The 21,789-nt window shown below is 37.6% G+C and overlaps 2 protein-coding genes and 1 non-coding gene across 3 annotated transcripts; 1 reads left to right on the top strand and 2 right to left on the bottom strand.

The window, feature by feature from the left end:
• Positions 1–10,670: 10,670 nt before the first annotated feature.
• LOC145571614 (uncharacterized) lies at positions 10,671–11,435 on the bottom strand. Its single transcript, XM_081630649.1, has 2 exons — positions 11,245–11,435; positions 10,671–11,166 (listed from the first exon to the last, which is right to left on the bottom strand). The coding sequence occupies exons 1-2, from the start codon at positions 11,433–11,435 to the stop codon at positions 10,671–10,673; spliced, it is 687 nt and encodes a 228-aa protein (XP_081486775.1).
• A 6,840-nt stretch (positions 11,436–18,275) lies between these two features.
• LOC145571625 (uncharacterized) lies at positions 18,276–19,268 on the bottom strand. The gene is made up of 2 exons (XM_081630650.1): positions 18,715–19,268; positions 18,276–18,663 (listed from the first exon to the last, which is right to left on the bottom strand). Exons 1-2 carry the CDS (start codon positions 19,266–19,268, stop codon positions 18,276–18,278), a joined length of 942 nt encoding a protein of 313 aa, XP_081486776.1.
• Positions 19,269–20,279: 1,011 nt separating this feature from the next.
• LOC145607190 (small nucleolar RNA R71) lies at positions 20,280–20,386 on the top strand. The gene has a single exon (XR_014105519.1). It is a non-coding gene; the product is annotated as a small nucleolar RNA R71 (small nucleolar RNA).
• Positions 20,387–21,789: the final 1,403 nt, after the last annotated feature.

Below are 21,789 nucleotides of genomic sequence, written 5' to 3' on the forward strand. Positions count from 1 at the left end.
TTCACGGGTCAATCGTTGTTGCCTATCATTCTCCCTTTATCGTGGTTGCCTTTTATGATCCGTGAACGGTTTACAAGTTCCTTAAAAACTTGTTGGCGGCTCCCTACTTTCCTTCTCCCTAATTCTAATGTCAATTACCACTTCCTATGAGTGCCAAGCATATTCACACATGTTTTAACGTAGGTGCACTTCGAACGACGCCTACAATTGGCGACTCCACTGGGGATGATTCTTGGTTATTTATCGATTTGAGTGATCGGTATTTAATTCAGATGAGTGGATAAGACTTGAAAGATTCTTGAAAAATATTCTTGTGATTTAATTGGAATTGTCGCATATGCATATGCATTTTAGCTTAAATATTTTGCCACAATAGTACGTGTTCTACGTATGTGGCTAGCCCGGGGGATTTATGCTCTATCAACCCGAAAACGCTCATGGCAATAAGAGTTCATCCGAGTTTTAAATCAACCCAAACCATGGAGTCGAGTTGGATTTCATTACGAACTCGCGGAGCCGCCCGTTGGCAAACACCCTCAAGGGAGGCTGCCTTGCTAATGCGTTTAAACTCTTAACCATGGTATCCTTTGACACCCAAAAGCTTGACCATAGTCGAACATAGAACTTGACTTTAGGTTTCGAACTTCATTGCACCATGCGTGACGATATGCTTATATGTGCATTTGTTTTATTGACTTTTTTTAATTATTTTTTTTTCTCTTATCAAACCTTTTTTTTTATTATTAGAGTCGAGCCATAGATTTTTTTTTTTTTTTATTTTTTAGTCACCCGAATTTTTATTCCCGTATACTACATAAGAGTCAACTTGTTTTGGTCATATCCGGAGTTCTAGAAAGAGTTATGTGTTGCGACACCTATGGATCTGTAGCCCCGAGTTTTATCTTTCATTTGGAATTGGTTTCGTCCCAGTCAAAGTCACAAAACAAAAGTTATAATCGATATACTACAGCCTGTCCAGTTTAGGTGTCTTTTTAGCGTCAACTTTCTTTTTTATTTTTTATTTTTTTTATATCTTTTCGTGTCAAGCTAGTATTAGCCAAATCCTTTAATCTGTGTCAACTCATATATAGGATTATAGATTTTTAATTTATTTATTTATTTTTTATACCCATGAGTCATAACTCTTCTAGAATTCTAGTCCTTTTCCTAGTTTCTTGTGATTTTTTATGCTAACCTTAACATGTGTTCTTGTCTTTGATTGTGGTTGATATTATTTATGACTAACGATTACCAATGGACCGTATTCACCTAGTTAATAGCATAAACATTAAAATTGGAAAAAATTAATCAAGTTAGTTTTTCTTTAAGTCTTCCATGCTATTTGGTCATTAGGTCCTTTGTTTTTCACAACGTCCTCATGTCTATCCATGCGATCATACCACGAGTCTTAATAAACTCACCTAATCACACATGTTGAGTCATTGCACACACTTTTTGTTCGAGTAATGCACTATATTGTTTATGATCGTATACTAGGACCATGGATGCGTCGTTTTCCGTCGTAATAGGAATCAGTGGAGTATTTCCCATCGATTTTCAAAATTCTTTCATACACTCTTCCTTTCCACTCTGAGTATTGAGTCAAAGCATTAAGTGAGCTCATTTTGTTCTATAATACTCGAGTTTTAGAATCACTAGTTAAGAGTTGGAAGAATAAGGGGAACGTCATTCTTTCCTTCTTTTCTTCCAATCAAAGCATAAGCAATAACAAAATTCTTGTTCCTCTTGGCGGTAACAAATAATTCATAAGCAACCATGAAGACGAAGCACAAGACAAGTCTCTATACAAGATTTCATTTTTTTTCTTCTTTCGTTTCATCCCTTTTCCCCTTATAAATCTAGCATACGTTCTCATTATCCTTATGTCTATATGCCATGTTCCATCAATAAGTATTTCTTTCCTTTGCATTCGATCATGTCATGAACAAAAAAAAAAAAAAAAAAAATATTGCCGAACTGAACACAAGGTATATCAATGATTTGAGGAACCTTTGCAACTCATTCATTCTCCATTAACCATTCAATCACATATTCATTTCTTCATCAATCATTTTGAGCCTCGTCTAACTTTTGGCCCTCATTTCTTCAACCCACATTCACTTAACCCTGGGATGGGAAGGTGTGTAATTTGTAAGCAAGTTAAAAAAAAATGTATAAAGGCAAGTGTTCCAATATCTTCGATATGAACACGTCTCAAATTGCGTCTCTCATAGAGTGCTTGGTACCATGCCTGAGAAACATGAATGCTAAGTGAGTGATGAACCGCATGATCTGAGATTGCCTACATTTATTTAAAAGAATGAAAAAAAGAAAAGAAATTCAAAACGAAAAAATATATGAAAAATAAAACTCGCAAAGTCCAATACATAATTGCATATCTTGGGGGGCTTCTCTCGGGTCTTGAGCCTTTTACCCCTTTCTTCCTTAAACCATAAACTTAACCACATTACAACCCTTTAAAGACCTCTTTGAGGTGTGCACACATTTGTGCAAAGTTCGGTTAGAGCTACGTTCAGCCTGATTCCTAACGGATACGTAAGCAACCTCACATCAAGGTGCGGCCACATTCATATCCATATCCATGCATGATCGAGTCAAAGAATATCCAATGCTTACCCTTACCCATTTAAATCTAGACTTGGGGGCTTGAACCCACATAATTTATCTTACCTAGCCTAAAGAGTCATCATCTTTGACTCTTCTCACATCTCTATCCATCACCATAACCCTTGCAGCCAGCCTTAGTATCACATTCACACACTTCACTCACACATCCATATCCATATCAATCACCCCTCCCTTTAAGAGACCTTATCATGAAATCTTGTTTCAACACTGTGCATGTTTCATCATATTTTAAGACAACATTCATTAGAAGAAACATTGTATACTTGCTTAGCTTCCTGACCCGAGCAATATTCATTGTTTCATGCATCGCATAATGTGCTGAGAAACATTTATATATCAATGATTTTTAATCATACAAAGCATATCGTGCTTATCTCCTTTACCTAAGAAATGTTCATTATGCAATAATCACTTCATTTGGATACGTGCTTAGCTTCAAGACATAAGTGACGTTCAAGATCGTTTCTTTACACCATATATGATGCTTAGCTCCATGACCTAAGTTCATTCATTCTGTGACATGATGTAATTGTCCTTAGCCTCCTGGCCTAAGGACATGCATCATGCATACATTACTTTCAAGTAAAGCAATTCAATCCACGCAATTCATTTTGTCTTGCTCAACAAAGAAGTTCAAAACTCTTTCCCTTTCTCATAACTTTTCTTTTGGGGAAATTAAAAAACGTTTTTAAAATTTTCTCATCAAGGGAAGTTTGAAAATAAAACTTTTTTTTTCACGTCTTTCTTTTTCAGGAGAAAGTCGGTACCCTCCACTCATCTCCTGACAAAAATGACGGATTTTTTTTTTTGCTTTTGCATTTTCGATTGCTTGTGTCTGTGCACACACACTCAAACTATACACACACAATCACAAGTCATACACATGTCATGTCATGTCAAGTCAAGCTTGGTGAAGTCAGTTGGTCAAGTCAATCATAGTCTATATGAGTCCCTTGGAAAATTTTATTTTGCAGGTCTCAATTACAGCCCACGTCCAGGGACAAGCGGATGACAAGGGAATAAACGCGTCGTCAATTGTCTATCCCTAGATCAAATACAATTTATACAACCTAAACAAACCTAATATGAGTATAAGGCAAGCATAGGGGTCGAACCACAGAGAAAGGATAAACACCAATAAATGTTATCGACATTTAAGCTAGTCCGGGATAGGGGATAAATAAACTAAAGTCTAAAGATGCTAAATCAAGAAATAAAACATTAAGGGAAATGGTTTAGGTATAGCATTCACTTGAACATAAACAAAGGCATAGAAATTGAATTAATTATAAACTAAACATGCATGAATATCGAAGTAAAGGGCCCAATCTAGCCGCCTTCCGGGGTCAATTGGCTTCTCCTAACATAGCCTCTATGTTTCCACATTAGAACCATATACTAGGAGGTACTATTAAATAACAATCGATAATAATGAACCTTAACTAAGTCAACTTCCGTTTCTTGTTAGCAAAGATTCACCTTTAATCAACTAACAATGTGCACTTGCAAGAAGATTAAAGAATATCAAGCATATAAAGACTTTAATCACAAATAAATTAATTCTAAAACCTAGAACTTGCTCAAGGTCAAACTACACCACAACCATCCCCTTAATGGGGAAATTACTCACTAATCATGCTAATAACAAGATTAATAAACAAATAATCAAGAATAAATATGATTAACAAGCAATACCAACAACTAAAATAATAATCAAAATAAATAAAATAAAAATAGAGGAGAGAGAGTTAGAGATTCTCATTGATTGAATGTGAAAATCTATAAGCAAGATGAGCAATCTTCCTCTTCAATATCAGAGCTCAACAATGGTGAAACCCTTACTTTCTCTCTCTAAACTATCCTAATCCTAACCTAAATCTAGAGAGAGAAGCTCTCCTAAAACTAATTAGAGAATAGAATAGATGGATGAAAAGTTGAGAGAGTATTAACCCCCAAAAAAGGGGTATTTATAATACAAGGCTTAAAATAAAATAAAAGAAATAAAAAGAATATAAAAGTAATTAAAATAACTAAAATAACAAAACTAAAAATAAAAGGGAAAAAGAACCAAAAATCCCCAAATTCCCTCAAACCCACCGATTCCATCAGACCGAAAATCCCCTTCCCTCAAATAGCTTGGCTGCTCTGAATTATCATCTTCACCATTCACGCATGAGCCTTCAAGCCATCACCATCGATCACCTTCAATCATGGCCGTCCAAATTCAATAAGAACCCCCATTCACGAGCAAGGCACGTGAGAATTAAGGAATTTAAGATCCGCGAAGGAGCGGCCGCGGCTAGGCATCTCCTTGGCATCTACCGAAACTTGGAGAAGGATGGAAGGACCCAAGGCCACGCCCGCGGTGGTCTGGGGTAGCTTCTTGATGTGAATTTGGTTCGATTGGTTGCGGATTGGTGATGCGGGGAGGAGTTGCTGCTGCTAATTGTTGGCGTTGTGAAGCAGGTCTTAATTTGTGGGAATGCGTAGCTGGAGATTAGTGTGATTGGAGGTGGTTTGGTGGATATTGATGGCGGTTTTGGCGGTGGCTGGTGCCTGGTGATGATTTCTGCAGGTGGGTGATGGTGGTAGAATTGAGGTGTGGGATTGTGTGGCTGGTTTGGGCTGTGGTGGTGTAGCAGGGAGAAGGGGAGGTTGTGTTGATTGAGTAATGTTGGTGAATTGGGGAGCACGAGAGTGATGAGGAGAGTGTGGTGTAGTATAGGGAGATGGAGTGGTGTATGGTAAGAGTGGCAGCAACTTGATGCTTGGAAGCTTGTTGTTTGTCATATTTGACTCGAACCTGGAATTTCCAACTTGATTAGAACATGAATATTGAGCATCGACCCGAACACACCTACAACCAAAAACTAACACGAGGGTAGAACAAAATATAATAAAATAAATTGAAAGCAAATAAAATACGAAAATAAACTAATTCTAATAAAAACTACGAAAAGAACTAAAACACGAAAAAATTACCAAATAAACAAGAAATGTTATTAAAGAGAAAACAAGAGAAAGAAAGGGAAAATAAGAGAGAATAAACACGAAAATAGCTCTAAAACTACTCCCTAAGAGTGACATAAATGTCACTCATCAGCGGACCATCTACATCCCACGTCCGGGGACAAGCTGACCATTTACAGCCCACATTAGGGGACAAGTAAACCAATTACAGCCCACGTCCAGGGACAAGCGGACCATTTAAAGCCCACGTCCGGGGACATGTGGACCATTTACAGCCCACGTCCGGGGACAAGCGGACCATCTACATCCCATGTATGGGGACAAACGGACCATTTACAGCCCACGTTCGGGGACAAGCGAACCAACTACAGCCCACGTTCGGGGACAATCGAACCAGCCAAAATCTAACAAGTCTTTCCTCAAGCATGGAAAATGTCATTTGGTGGATTTCTTCAAGCATAGAAACCTGCCAAAATCATCTGTTGACTTTCCTAAAGCATGGAAAGTATTATCGGTGGGTTTCTTCAAGCATAGAAAATCGCCAAATTCCTTTGTCGGCTTTCCTTAAGCATGGAAAGCATTATCGGTGGATTTCTTCAAGCACAGAAAAACGCCAAATTCATATGTCGACTTTCCTCAAGCATGGAAAGTATCATCCGGTAGATTTCTTCAAGCATAGAAAGCTACCAAACTCGTCAGTCGGCTTTCCTCAAGCATGGAAAGCATTTCAACAAACATCATTCGGTGGATTCCTTCAAGCATAGGAAGCTACCAAACACATTTGTCACCGACACACTAGTGTCAGATAAGCATTCTATCCGTTTACTCTTTTATCTGTAGAACTAACATTTTTCTGCAGTTATCGGCGTATAAAGGGTGATTTAGGATCGCAGAACGTCTTAAATCATTCTATTCGAATTGAAAGACGTTCAAAGATAGTCAGATATTATTTTCGTGCCTCATAGTTTTTATCCAAATTTTATATGGTTGGATAGCCCTTGAAATTATATTTCCAATGATATATTATAATAAATAAGTGATGGCCAAAATATTAAACTGAGCCCAAATCGAACCTAAGTCCAAATGATTTAAGCCAATTCCTAAACTAATTAGTATTAATTAGAAACTTCTATAAGTTTCTAAAAGATCCTAATTATCCTTTTTGAAAAGATAAGATTAAAGTGTTTGAAATTGAATAAAACTCCTTTTAAAAGATAAGATTAAAGTGTTTGAAATTGAATAATTCTATTTAAATTAAAAGACGTTTAAAGATAGTCAGATATTATTTTTGTGTCTCATAGTTTTTATCCAAATTTTATATGGTTGGATAGACCTTGAAAATATATTTCCAATGATATATTATAATATCAATTCCGAACTATAACGGAAAAGATATGAATAAAATATCAAACTCTATCCAAAACTGACACACTCTCACTATTTCGGCCATATATTTTATTTTATAAAGTATTTCAATCTGATTTTAATTGTGGTAGAAAGTAGAGTTCAAGAGGTTTCCACCGATATCTTATTCATCTTTTTCCAATTTCTAGATTAAAAGATATGATAAAAACAAGGCAATTTTATTTTTTACCACCTCACAAAAACACGAAAATCTCTTTTACCACCTCCCAAAAAATAAGTATTACTTTACCACCTTATAAAAAACACGAAAATAGGTTTTACCACCACTTAACTGATTCCGTTTAGGAATCCGTTAAGTGGGCCCATAAAGCCACGTGTCGTGTTATTTTTGGCTAAAAAAAGAAAAAAAAAAAAAAAAAAACCTAAAACTACCCAGCCACCACCACAGCGCCACCACCACGCCACCACCCTACGCACGACTGCCCCCCTCCCCGAACCTACCACCGGCGGCGCGGCTCAACCCCCTCCCTTTCCCAACCCATCTGAACGCCCACTTCCCTCTCCCGCAACCGCAATCGACCCAAAAACTACCGACCCACAACCATCAATGACCACGAATCCCCCCAAAACAGCGACGATTCCGGCCACAAATGGCCGAAATCGGCCGGTTAAGGCCACTCAGCCCCAAAACCGGCCGATTTCGGCCATTTATGGCTGAAATCGTGACCGTATTAGGGAAAGAGGGTTTTGGGTTTGGTGGTTTTTGGGGGTGTTTCGGTTGCGGGAAAGGGACGGGGAGGGTTCAGGTGGGTTGGGAATGGTGGTGCAACGCGGTTGGTGATTTCAGGGAGTGCTGTGGTGAGTTGGGGGGAAGGCGGCGGCGGTGGCGCGGGGGTGGCGTTGTGGTAGTGGCTGGAGTAGTTTTAGGTTTTTTTGTTTTTTTTTTAATTTCTCTTTTTTTTAACAAATAAAATGCTGACACGTGTTACTGTGGGCTACACTTAACAAAATTTTTGGATGGAAACCGTTAAGTAGTGGTAAAACCTATATTCGTGTTTTTTATGAGGTGGTAAAGTAATACTTTTTTTTTGGGAGGTGGTAAAACAGATTTTCGTATTTTTGTGAGGTGGTAAAAAACAAAATTTCCTAAAAAGAAAAACTGCAAAAACTGCAGTCTATCGAGTTTTATTCCGATTTAATTCGGATCTTATCTTAATTCTTCGACCCTTCTTTTTTCTCTATAAATAGAGGTCACATAACCCCTTTTTTAATCATCAACAAGCTTGATCATCAAAAAATTCTCTTCTCCCTCTTTAACCTAAACACTAGCCTCCCCATTCTTTCACTACTCCTTCCTTTAATCACTCCAAGGAGTACATATAATACCCAAAATTCTATACTTAAACCAAGGCGTGAAATGTACAATTGACTGAGGGTTTGGACTAAATCAACTCTAATTTTTATTTAATTAAATTTTCAATTTGATTTATATTTTTATTGAAGTTACTAACAATTTATTCATGATGTAGCAATTTAAAGGAACGCGAGGAATGTGAGAAATTAACTAATTTAATTACTTATTTTATTTTTGTTGCTAGTATCATGATTTGGTTTATTATTAGATTTGACTAACACTATGATTGTTAAATTGCTTCCAATATGAATACTTAATTCTATTGTTATAATGATCACTATATTGCATGTTTAAAGTGAATATGTAATTGAAAATCACGCCTAATATGATAATTTGGACAACCGCTTTAGGTTCCTTTTTAATCTTATTATTTAATTCAAGTGATCACAAATATTTTAGAATTATATATTGCATAAATATTCAACAAATTTAGCATAATAATAGTTTGGAGCTAATTGAATCTTTGTTTGCATGCCTTTGAGATCGCAGGAATCACTTTTCACTATGAGAATCGAGTAGAGGCCAATACGGGCGAATGTGACTCCATGACTCACTTCGTACCATCATCTCCGATCCTCCTTTCGTGGGCCCGAACCATATGGATTATGAATAGGGTGTAACCTTCACGGGTCAATCGTTGTTGCCTATCGTTGTCCCTTTATCGTTGTTGCCTTCTGTAATTCGTGAACGGTTTGCAAGTTCTATAAAAACTTGTTGGCGGCTCCCTACTTTCCTTGTCCCTAATCGTAATGTCAATTCCCACTTCCTATGAGTGCCAAGCATATTCACACATGTTTTAACGTAGGAGCACTTCGAACGACGCCTACAATACCCATAGATGTAGTTGCCGATGCATCATAGAATCGGATTGATGGAATTATCCCAATGCTCTTGCTTGGTAAATTCGATGCCATAAGTCTCTTGGACATTGGGCGGAGGTGGCAAACCCTCCCTTGAAGTAGAAGTTCGTGCCCTCTTGGCCCGACAAAGAGGTGCCATCTACACACAAGCAAAAGAGAAGTAGGCTCAAAATTATGAAAGGAATGATGTAAAAAGATGATTTAAATCAAGGGCACATAAATTCAAGGCCACATTATTATGAAAAGAGTTAATCATCATACAACAAGTGTATAAATGCACTTGAACAATAATGCTAGCATGATTTTATGAACTACCAATGAGAACCAAGAGCAACAACACTCCAATCAATTATCTAGAACTTATCAATAAGAACATTATTATTTCAAAATATCATAACAACATATTCAACAATCATGATAACCAAATAGTAGATGTTCAAGCAAAATCAAGCATTACAAATTCAATTATCCATCAATAGACATCATCAATACAAGTATTGGAGGTAAGAAACAAGCAATATGGAAGCACCATTAATGTAAGTACTAAAAAAAATCAAGCTTCTCATGAAAAACCAAGGTAGAAAATTTATCAACAAAACTAAAGGAAATAAAGAAATCATACCTCGAATTTTTGAGAAATCTCAATGAAATGGAACAAATAGCACAATCACACACTTTCAATCCAAATTGCAAACTCAAAAGCCCAATCAAATAATACCCTAAAATCCCAACTTTTGGAGAGAGAAAATTACTATAGAAGTGCAAACTTGGAGATTTTAGAGTATTAATTAACTAAATGAAGTGAAAAATGATGATATTATGATGGTAATATGGACGCAAATAAGGAGAATATGCTAGAACACAACAAGAGAAATTAAGTAAGAAAATGGAGGAAGAGAGAGAAATGAAGGATGGTGCGCTTAAAAGAAGGGCCAGTAGGGGGGGCGCCCGTGCCAGTAGGCTGCGCGGCCGCACCAAGGTCACGCACGCCTGTGCCCTCCTGGGTTCTTTTGCTTCTCCGAAAGATTCTTATGCGCACATCGGTGGGAACATGCTACATGATCATCATAAACACGAGACCAGGAAGTCCCTAAACACCTTCACGGCGGGTTCAACACGATAATTTCATGAACCCACCATTTCGAACCAACAAAGATTTAATTCTTGCCTATGCCTCGCTCTAAGCAATCAAATTGAACACTTCATCCTCAAATTTGGTACCAAAATTTTTGGAAACCTCATTTCTATCCAATAAAATTCACCCTAGAACACAATTAAGAAAGAAAATCAATAAAAACAAATACATTAAAAGTGAAAAATACAATCAAAGAAAGTAGAAAAAAAAGTTAGAAATTCGGGCTGCCTCCCAAGAAGCGTTTGTTTAACGTCATTGGCTTGACTTTATCCACCCTTCAAGGTGGTTTATAGAGGGTCATATTATGAATGACTTCGACAAAAATTCCATCATAGTAACACATGAGCCTATGATCACTATCTTTGAAAGACATTGAGAAATCCAAAGGAGAGATTTCAACTGCACCATTAGGGAAGACCTCTTGAACCACAAAAGGACCACTCCAACGAGACATTAACTTCCCGGGAAAAAATCTCATCCTAGAATTATAAAGGAGCACCTTATCACCAACATTGAACTCCTTCTTCTCAACAAGCTTATCATGCACCTCCTTGGTATGAGTTTTATATATTCTTTCACAATCATAAGCATCCAAACGAAGCTCTTCCAACTCAGGGAGATCAAGCCAACGTTGCTCACTCGCACTTGCCAAGTCGAAATTTATTTTCTTGATAGCCCAATGAGTACGATGCTCAAGTTCGATCAGAAGATGACAAGGCTTCCCATAAACTAAGCGGTAAGGATTGGTGCCAATAGGAGTCTTAAAGGCCGTTCTATATGCCCACAAAGCATCATCTAGCTATACCGACCAATCTTTCCTATTTCTTGCGACTATCTTCTCAAGAATCAACATGATTTGACGATTAAACACCTCAACTTTCCTACTAGTTTGAGGGTGATAGGGGAGTCTGAAACATTGATCAACTTCATGCTTCTTCAACATCTTGCGAAAAGCACTATGCACTAAATGAGATCCATTATCACTTATGACCGCCTTTGGAATGCAAAATCGTGGGAAGATTATCTTCTTGAACATCTTCATTGCTACCTTATGATCATTTGTTAGTGAAGCAATGGCTTCAACCCATTTCGACACATAATCAACGGCAAAAAGAATATATTGATTCCCACATGAAGTAGTAAAAGGACATATGAAGTCGATTCCCCATACATAAAAGACTTCTAACTCAAGGATGGGTTATTGGGGCATCTCATTTCTTCTTGAGATATTTCCGATTTTTTGGCACCGATCATAACTCTTGACTAATTCCCAAGTATTCTTGAAGATATTTGGCCACCAAAATCCACATTGAAGCACCTTCGAAGATGTCCCAGAAACACCCATATGACAACCACTAGGATTCGAGTGGCACATCTTCAACACACTAGGTAGCTCTTCATTTGGCACACATCGATGCAAAAAACCATTAACTCCTCTCTTGTATAAGATTGGTTCATCCCACACATAATGCCTAGCCTCCCTATTAAGCTTCTTCCTTTGAGTCTTGGTAAATAAAGGAGGAAACTCCCCATAAACAAGATAGTTAACCAAATCGGCAAACCATGAGAGTTCCTTCAAATGTATAGAGTACAAAGAATAATCCAACATTCTATCTTCTATTGGAGACTCATCATCTTGAACTTGAAAATCCTCAAGTCTAGATAAATGATCCGCAACCACATTTCCACTTCTTTTTTATCTCTAGTTTCAAGTTAAAAAGTTTGTAGCTTAAGCACCCAACGGATCAAACTTAGCTTTGATTCCTTATTAGAAAAGAGATATTTTAGGGCCGCATGATTAGTGAAGACAATCATCTTGGCCCCTAACAAATAGCAACGAAATTTTCAAAGGAATGAACAATTGCCAAAAACTCTTTCTCCGTTGTTGTGTAATTCCTTTGAGTACCATTGTGGGTCTTTGATATTTAATAAATGACATGGAGTTTATTATCAGCTCTTTGACCCAACACACCCCAGTGTTTATATCAGTAGCATCACACATCAACTCAAAAGGTAAATCCCATCTTGGGGATTGGACAATGGGAGTAGAAATTAGAGCCTTCTTCAATTTATTGAATGCTTCCAAACACTTGTCCTCGAATACAAACTCGACATCTTTTTGAAGAAGATCATTGAGAGGCTTGAAATGAGTGAGAAATCCTTGATGAATCTTCTATAAAACCCGGCATGTCCTAAGAAAGATCTCACTCCTTTCACATTGACCGAAGGTGGAATCTTTTGAATAACCTCAATTTTTGCTTTGTCCATCTCTATACCCTTGTGAGAAATCTTATGGCCAAGGACTATGCCTTCCTCCACCATGAAGTGACACTTTTCCCAATTCAATACCAATTTCACTTTCTCACACCTTGCTAGACATTTCTCAAGATTTTCAAGGCATGCCTCAAATGAAACACCACCTACGGAGAAGTCATCCATAAACACTTCCATCTCCTCCTCCAACATATCTTCAAATATACTCATCATGCATCTTTGAAATGTTGCAGGGGCATTATAAAGGCCAAACGACATTCTCCTATAGGAAAGTGAAGTTGGTTTTCTCTTAGTCATCCGGGTGGATAGGGATTTGGAAAAATCCAGAATAACCATCAAGAAAATAATAGAACTTGTGCCTCGTTAGTCTCTTAAGCATTTTATCAATGGAAGGAAGGGGGAAGTGATCTTTCTTTGTAGATGTGTTTAGAAGTCTATAGTCTACACACATCCTTCATCCTGTGACCGTCCTCGTTAGAATGAGCTCACTTTTCTCATTCTCAACGACGGTCATTCTTCCTTTCTTTGGGACGACATGAATGAGAGAAAGCCACCTAGAACTCGAGATGGGGAATATAATTCCCGCATCCAAAAGTTTGGTGATCTCCTTTTCACCACCTCTCCCATTTGGGGATGTAGCTTCTGTTGCCTCTCAATTGATGGAAGAACGCCTTCCTCAAGAGTTATGTGATGTGTACATGAAGCGGGGTTTATACCTTTGACGTCATCAATGGTATATCCCAAAGCACCTTGGTGCCTTCTGAAAACATAAAATAACTCTTGAGATTGGCTCTTTTTCAAAGATGCACTAACAAACACGGGATAAGTAGAATTTGGGCCTAAGAACTCATACCTAAGATGTGATAGTAAAGGTTTGAGCTCCATCGTTGGAACACCTTTACCTTCTTTTGTTAAAGCGACTTGCAAAGTTTGACTAAATTTGGAGAAATGCAAGTTTCAAAAACAAAAGTCAAAGTATCGGTAGGGATGAAGAATGATTCAAAACGTTCTGCGATCTTAAATCATTCTTGTAACGCCGGTACCTGCTAACTAGCGTTAGTAAAAACAGATAAGAGAGTTAAGAAACGCGTATCTTTCACCGTCAAGCACACGTCTCTGAGCGTAACCAATTTGTTGTTGTTGCATTATTGTTGTTGTGATAACCTTCCACAAGCTAGGGAATGCCATCTTGCTACTTTGATGTTCACTTGTCTCTTAACAAAATAGCTTCTTCGAAGATTGTTCACTCGTCTCTGAACAAGGAGCTTCTGAATGATGCTTCCACACGTCTTTGAACAAAGAGCTTTGAATGATGTGCCCACGCGTCTCTGAGCAAAAGAGCTTCGATGATATGTCCACGTGTTTGTGAACAAAAGAGCTTTAATGATATGTCCACGCATCTCTGAACAATAGAGCTTCTTTTTGATGATACGTCCACGCGTCTCTGAACAAAAGAGCTTGAAAGAAATGTCCACGCGTCTCTGAACAATAGATATTTGATGATATGTCCACGCGTCTCTGAACAAAAGAGCTTGATAGAAATGTCAACGCGTCTCTGAACAATAGAGCTTTGATGATATGTCCACGCGTCTCTAAACAAAAGAGATGTTTTATATGTCCACACGTCTCTGAAGAAAAAGCTTGATGATATGTCCACGCGTCTCTGAACAATAGAGCTTGAAAGAAATGTCCAGCAAGACCCCTTCTGAACGAATGCCCTGAAACTTGTAGTCACTAGATAGCTTGCTCAAGCTTTCTTGCATGAGCTCCATATGTTGTTGCTTCACAGGGTCATCAATTTTGCGGGTTAAAGCCTTCAATGCTTTAGTCACGGTAGTCAATTGATTCCTAAGTTCGTTGACTTCTTCTTGAGTTGCCATTATCTTCTTAGCTTTCCTCTTTTGACGAATAGGTTTATCAGAAAGTAAGACTAGAACAAAGTTGTTGTCCTTGATTAATCGCCCTTCTCTCCTTAACCAAGTACTGTGGAAAGGGGAATTAGGGATATTTATTGTTAATTATTTGACTCAACTCTATTCAACATGCATAGATGGAAGAAGGCAAGAATAATGAAGGTTGTGATGTGAAGAAAGATGATGTAGATGGAGTGATATGAAGAAATTAGGAATAGACTGTACCCCCAACTTAAATGACGAAATGAACCGACTCATGCATGAACCTAAGACATGATCATGGTGACATACACGTACTAAAAGTGTGTGCTACGACTAGTGAGTGTAGGTGATATATTAAGACTCTTGTGTAAGACCATGTGGCTAGACTATGTGACTAGACTAAATTAAGGACTTCACGAGGTATTATTATTAATAAAAATTAATCAAATTGATTAGCAAATTGTTCAATTAGGCACAAAGTGATGACTCAAGCATAATATCGAACTGTCGCCAGAGCAACAGGACTGGCGCCACACTGTGTAGTGTAGCGCCATACAACAGAGCTGTCGCCAGGCGCTGCAATCCAAATCGCGGTGCTATTGCTAGAACATTGATCTGGAACTACTTTCAATATTAATACTTTACAGGGTATGCCTAAAGTCTTACTAAGTCACCTCTGATTAAATTATTAGACTTTAATTACTCAAAATTAATTAATTAATTAAGCAAAGTTCTTTTAGTCATTAATCAGTTTATTTAGTCTTAACACAAGTTAAACAAACGGTTAGGAAAAACACATAGAGTATGCACAACAAATAATGCACAATTTGTTAAATAGGCCCAGTATGATGCAATGAGTTTGCAACCTAACCATGGCTCTAGTTCTCTAAAGTTCGGGATATGGGTTAGTTAAAGAGGGTTCATGGTTAATTGTCCGGATGCACCGCGCGGAAGCCTAACCGTGAAGGGTTAGCGCGAGTGGATGGGACACTGCGAGTTAAGAAAAACTCGCTTCCATGGTTTGGTGAATTCAACATTCTCGGATGTACCCTTTATTGCATAGAGCGTTCAATCAGGTAGATGGAGCATGAATTCCCAGAGGGTTATGTCCATATGTAGAACACATATGGGTTTTAGAAAAGTGAGAAAAACTCAATCAAGAAGTAGGATCGAGCACACAGTGTTAAAACTGGTCAAAATTAGAACGCATATTTCTGGCTCGGTATTAGAAGAACTGGGCGCCAGCGAACAGAGGCCGGCTCAAACGATTTGGCTTTGGCGCCTAGAGACAGAAGATGTCGCCTGGTGCTAGAGTCAAATCAGTGGCGTTAGACTTTGTTTGTTGACGCTAGTTCCTACATGCTTCAGCAGCTTTCTATGCTCGATAAAATTTTCCAGTTTCGCGTAGCATTATTTCGATCCTAGTTGTGAAAGATATTCCTCAAATTTCCTACGTGTAAAAAACCTATGTTTTTAACTCATTATGGATGGTCTTTCCAACGAGATCTTCTTTATGCATATGACAATAATGTTAATCAAAATTACACACATGAAATACTTAGAACTTTTCGAGTCTCATCCACTCATTCTAAATCATTGCCAAAATAAATTTCAGGAATTAAAATAGAAATCTTCCCCAGTGGAGTCGCCAAATACTGTAGGGAATATTTCAAGAATTACCCCAAACTTGAACCCCACTGTGATCATAAACATAAGCATGGTGGCGTCCAAAGGGAAAGAAGATAGTGCAAAAGATCGCCAACAAGTTTTAGGAACTTGTAAACCGTTCATAGGGTAAAGGTTACACCCCTTAACAATCTAGGAGATAGTCAACTCCAATAGGTCTAGAATCATGACTGGTAGTTCGGGGATGAAGGTACAAATCCAACCTAAAAGAGATTGAACCTGCCCTAATAATAGGCCTCTACTTTATTCTGATCGTATTCATGTGCGCTTTCTGACTAAAATGCAATCAATATGTTTACCCTAAACCTGTTTATCTGTGTTGGTTGAATATTAATGCAAAAATAAATTTATTATTGGCGATCAGTTGAATTATAATCCTATTAACCCTAAACAAGATTATTAATTATCTTATATAAGCGTGATTACAAGTACCAATTCCCTTTAAACATGCATAAAAGGCGTGATCAAGCAATAACAATAAATATAACAAGCAACATAATCATAATTAAAAATAATAAAAATAATCATTATAACAATAATAATCAAATCATGTTAAAGTATAATAATAGCAAGATCCTAGGCATGATACTACCAAGATTAATAACAAACCCTAGCATTTCACTAAACATCAAAGATTAAATATTTAGCCCTAACATGATACTAACATGATATTAGGAAGATAATAGGAAGCCTCGCAGGAATCACAATTGTCATATTTGATATTAGAAATTATAATTGTTACCTTAAACATGATACTAGGAAAATTATAACGCCCTAACATAACACAAGGAATCATAACAACCTATACATGATTTCTGTATCATAATATCAATAAATCAATTAAAGCACTTACTTGGATGCCTCGTATCTCTTTCTAATAACAAAATACACATGTTAGTAACTTCAAGAAAATAATAAAAACAAACAATATAATTAAATTAAATAATTTAAATAGAAATTTAGGACCAAACCCTCATAAATTAAAACCTTTCACGTCTAGGGCGAAGGCAACTTCGAACTTGGCTAGGTGTTTCTAGATCTTGTGAATGCGGAATTTTGTATGCGAAAAGCTAGAAAGAACAGAGATCTTGAAAACTAGAGAAAATAGGAAAAATAGAGAGAATTGATAGTTGTTGATGAGAATTGTTAATTGAAAACGGAGGTTTTAGGAGGCTATTTATAGAGAAAATCAGCCAGACGGATTGAAAAACAAATCAGAGTTTCGACGAGAATAAAACAGTTTTAGTGCCAAACGCTGGACATTAGCGCCAAGGCGCTGAAGTTTAGCGCCAGGCACTAATAACTAGCGTCAGGCGCTAATAGCCGTTTTCACGCGTTTTCTTAATTTTGATAAAATTTTGCCGTACATAAGGGCAAAATTGTATTTTCCTTAAAAACACTTCTTTTATTCTGATTAAAACTCCAAAAAAGTCAACTAAAGTTAATTTATCAATGCTAATTAAATTAGGAATGAAAAGAACCTTATAAAAGAATCTAAAAGACTAAAATCAATTCTAATTGCATTAGGAATGATAAATCAATATAATGCCCTCCTCTAGATCATTGGGCCGCATATAAATATCACACCGGGCCCAATTTAGTAATTTGGCCATAACTTCCTCATTATTAATCGAAATTGGACTTATAATACGTCATTGGAAAGCTTTTTTCAAGCCCCATCCAACTACACTTTTATTGGATCCTTGGCATGGACCAAACCAAACTTGATTGGCTATTTTCTTAAAATAGTTTTTCAAAAACAGAGAGAAAGAAAAGAATTAAAAACTATCCGCAACACTAGACTTTCCACACTTTCACTTCATTCGATTATGATTCGAAACGAAAAGTACTCATCACTGGGTTTGGTTTTGGGGAGACATAAATGGGTGTCTACACAAAGCTTCTTGGCTTGAGATGTACATGCACAATTGCTTATCACTTCCTTCCAAGCTCTCATTGATGACTCTTTCAAGGAAAGACATTACTTTGCCATGCTCACCTATATTTTCTTTGTTCAACAAAACACACTAAAGAGGATAATTAGAGGTGAGCCTGTGCTCTTGCATGTAATTCACAATATCATCTAAAATTTCGATTCTCATATAATTCTTTAAAGAAGAAGAAGGGTATTGCATACTCTCATTTAAATCAAATTCAATCTCTTCTTCCCCTACCTTTACAGAAATTTTAGCACTCTTTACATCAATCAAAGCTCCTGATGTTGCAAGGAATGGTCTACTAAGAATGATGGGAATGTTAGAATCTTTGTCCATATCAAGCACAACAAAATCTACCGAGATCACAAATTTCCTAACCCTTAAGGGAACATCCTCAACCTTACCTTTTGGGATTTTAATGGACCTATTGGCTAATTGTAAGGTAATATTGGTAGGTGAAAGTTCTCCTAGATCAAGTCTTTGATAAATCAAGTATGGCATAAGGCTAACACTAGCTCCTAGGTCACACAAGGCATTATCAATTTGTGTCTTGTTAAAAGCACAAAGGATGGGAAAATTTCCGAGATCCTTCAACATAGGTGTCCTATTGTTCATTATGATAGCACTACAATTTTTGGTCGAACTAATCGTTTCTTCCATATCACATGTTCTCCTACCAGTCAAGATTTCCTTAAGGAATTTTGCATAATTTGGCATTTGGTCAATGACATCGGTGAAATGGAGAGTAAGATGAAGTTGCCTAAGAATCTCTATAAACTTGCCAAATTGTTCATCTAATTTATGTCTATTAAAATTTTTGAGGTATGGGAGCTTAGGCTTGATAACTTCTCTCACTTTTTCTTTTACTTTCTCAACTTGTTCCTCATCAACTCTCTCAACCAATGAAATCTCATCTCCCTCATGCTCAATATAATCCTTGCTAGGGCTCTCCTTCGCATCACTCTTCTTAGAAACTCCACTCTCAAGAATCCTGCCACTCCTAGTCACAATTTCACTCGTAGGACTCTGAGGATCGAAGCCTTGTGAAGTCAAAGAAGAAAGATTAGCAAACTCTTTCAACATACTAGCCAATTGAGAAATTTAGTTTTCTAACCCCTTACTATAAGTCATCATATCATTAATCTTCTGATTACTAAGGGTTATATGAGAATTCAACACCTTGGTTTGGTTCTCAATGACATCCTCTAACCAACTCCTAGATGAAGAAGGTTGATCATACAGACTATCACATTGGCCTTGGGTCTTTGGAATAAATCCGAGTGGGGTACCTCTTTAAGCATTGTTTTGAAAATTCCCCCTAGTTTTATTACTCCAATTACCCCTAGCTTTATTTTGGCCATGATTTTGATTATGGTTACCATAACCTTGGTTATGAACCCATACCCTTGGTCGTGACTTTGACAATTATAACTATGGTTGTTATAGTTACCACAAAACCGTTGTGTTTTTTGGTTCCCATAACCACTATTTTTGCTATAATTATCATAGTTCCCATGGTTGTGATAATTTCTATTCCCAACATTCCTATGAACATCAAATCTAGTTCCAAAATCAATATAATCAACATAATTCACATGCTCACTCCCATTTTCATCAATTTAATCACTTTTATCCCAAGAAACATTGGGGCAAAAACAAGCATCATGATCATTCATTCCACATAGATAACAAAACCTAGATTCACAAATCATACAACAAGAAGAGGGAAGAGTGTTAGGGTAAGGAGATGTACCTCTCCCCTTAATTTGGAAGGGAAGAATTTGTGCTCGTGAAGTTTCACTCTCGAGCTTAACCTTGATAGATACTACCTCCTTCCCTAAATTCGAGATTTGCTTGGACAAATTATTAATAGCATTGAGTTGTTTAATTGAGCATCCTGTAGTGCTACTCTTGTTTGTCGGCTCTTTATCACCATCTTGCCATTCAATGTAGTGTCTAACTACATCCTCAATAATATTAACAACCTCTTCCTTGGTCTTGTTCATGATTTGGCGTCTGGCTCCGGCATCAAGACTTGACTTCCCTTGAGTATTCAAACCACTATAAAAAAATTGAATGATTAGGTAAGTGGGGATTCCATAATGAGGACACTCGCGTTGATACTCTTTGTATCTCTCCCATGCTTCATAAAGGCTTTCACTAGTGCCTTACTTGAAACCTTGAATCAAAGCTCTTACGTTCACCGTTTTCTTTTGAGGGAAGAAACGGGAAAGGAATTCTTTAGTGACTTCATCCCAAGTTCTCAAGGAATAAGGATTTACCTCCTTGTGTAGCCACTCTTGAGCTCTTCCAATTAGAGAAAAAGGAAATAGCTTGAGCCTTATGAATTCTTGTGCAAACCCGTTCACCTTAATTGTGTTATAATATTTCTCGAATTTCTTAAGATGAATGAGGGGACTTTCATTTGTTCCACCACTATGTTGTCTCTTTTCAATCAAAGTTATTATTGTCGGCATGATTTCAAATTCACTTTCCGGGATTAATAATGCAGCGATCCCGCTCTCGTACTTGTATGCACCCAGAGTTCCCAACTCCTTTAATGTAATCCTTGGGACTTCTCCCATGTTCACTTCACACACAATCTTTAAAGGAAAGTATTAGTAGCACGGCTACAAATGTAGCTCAAAAATGAAAAATCTTTTTGTATTTTCGGGATAAAGTGAAATAGACTCAACAACAATAGCAAACAACTTCGCCATTCCCCGGCAACGGCGCCATTTTTGACGTGGGTTGAGAATAGATCGTTGAAACTAATCCTACCACGGTCAAAACTAAATTTGTAAACACTTAATCAAACCAAACACTAGTAAAGAGGCAAGTCAAGGGTCGAACCCAAGCGAATAGAGGGAAACTAACTGTTTAGTGTAAAAATACCTAGATACGTTGACCAATGAGAGAGGTCTACGAGTCAAGCTCTGGCAGGCCACTATAGGCCACTCACCAGCTAACACGTGGCAATCTCAGAGAATAATCAGAATTGCGGCCTTCAAAGGCCCAATTCCCGAGGAATCCGCACTTTGCGGCGAAGCCCACAAAACCTAGGTCTGAGTGACCTAGGGAGGGGCACTTTTCCCAATGACCCTATAAATAGGGAGATATTCCCACATTTTGGGGACACATTCAATCATTTATTACACTCACTTTCTCTCTCATCAAAGAAAACCTGATCTCTAAATCCGAGAAGATCCCATTTAATTTTCCGTCCTTTTATCTCTTTTCAAGTTACTAACTTGACCTTCGGAGGCGGAGCTCCAACCACCCGGAGTCTCCGTTGCTTTGCAGGTATAACTTAGCCGGACCAATATTTGTGACGTAACTCTCCTAAGGGAAAAGTACACCCAAAACATTTGGCGCCATCTGTGGGGAGAGTACCTCGAGGATGGTTCAAGAGTCTGTACAACATTAAGACCAGCCAGAGGTCTTTACTAACCAAGAGGACGATGATCCTTAGGTAGAAACCTATATAGCTAAGGATGGCTCCCTGATAACCAAGCGCATCCGTCCCATGGACACTCTAGAACGGGGTGTAAGCAAGGCGAGTACAAGCCGACCCCCTGGTCAGCCGGAAAGGGAAACCCATACA

The sequence above is a fragment of the Chenopodium album genome, chromosome 2, assembly GCF_948465745.1.
Source record: "Chenopodium album chromosome 2, dcCheAlbu1.1, whole genome shotgun sequence".
Lineage (NCBI taxonomy): Eukaryota > Viridiplantae > Streptophyta > Magnoliopsida > Caryophyllales > Amaranthaceae > Chenopodium > Chenopodium album.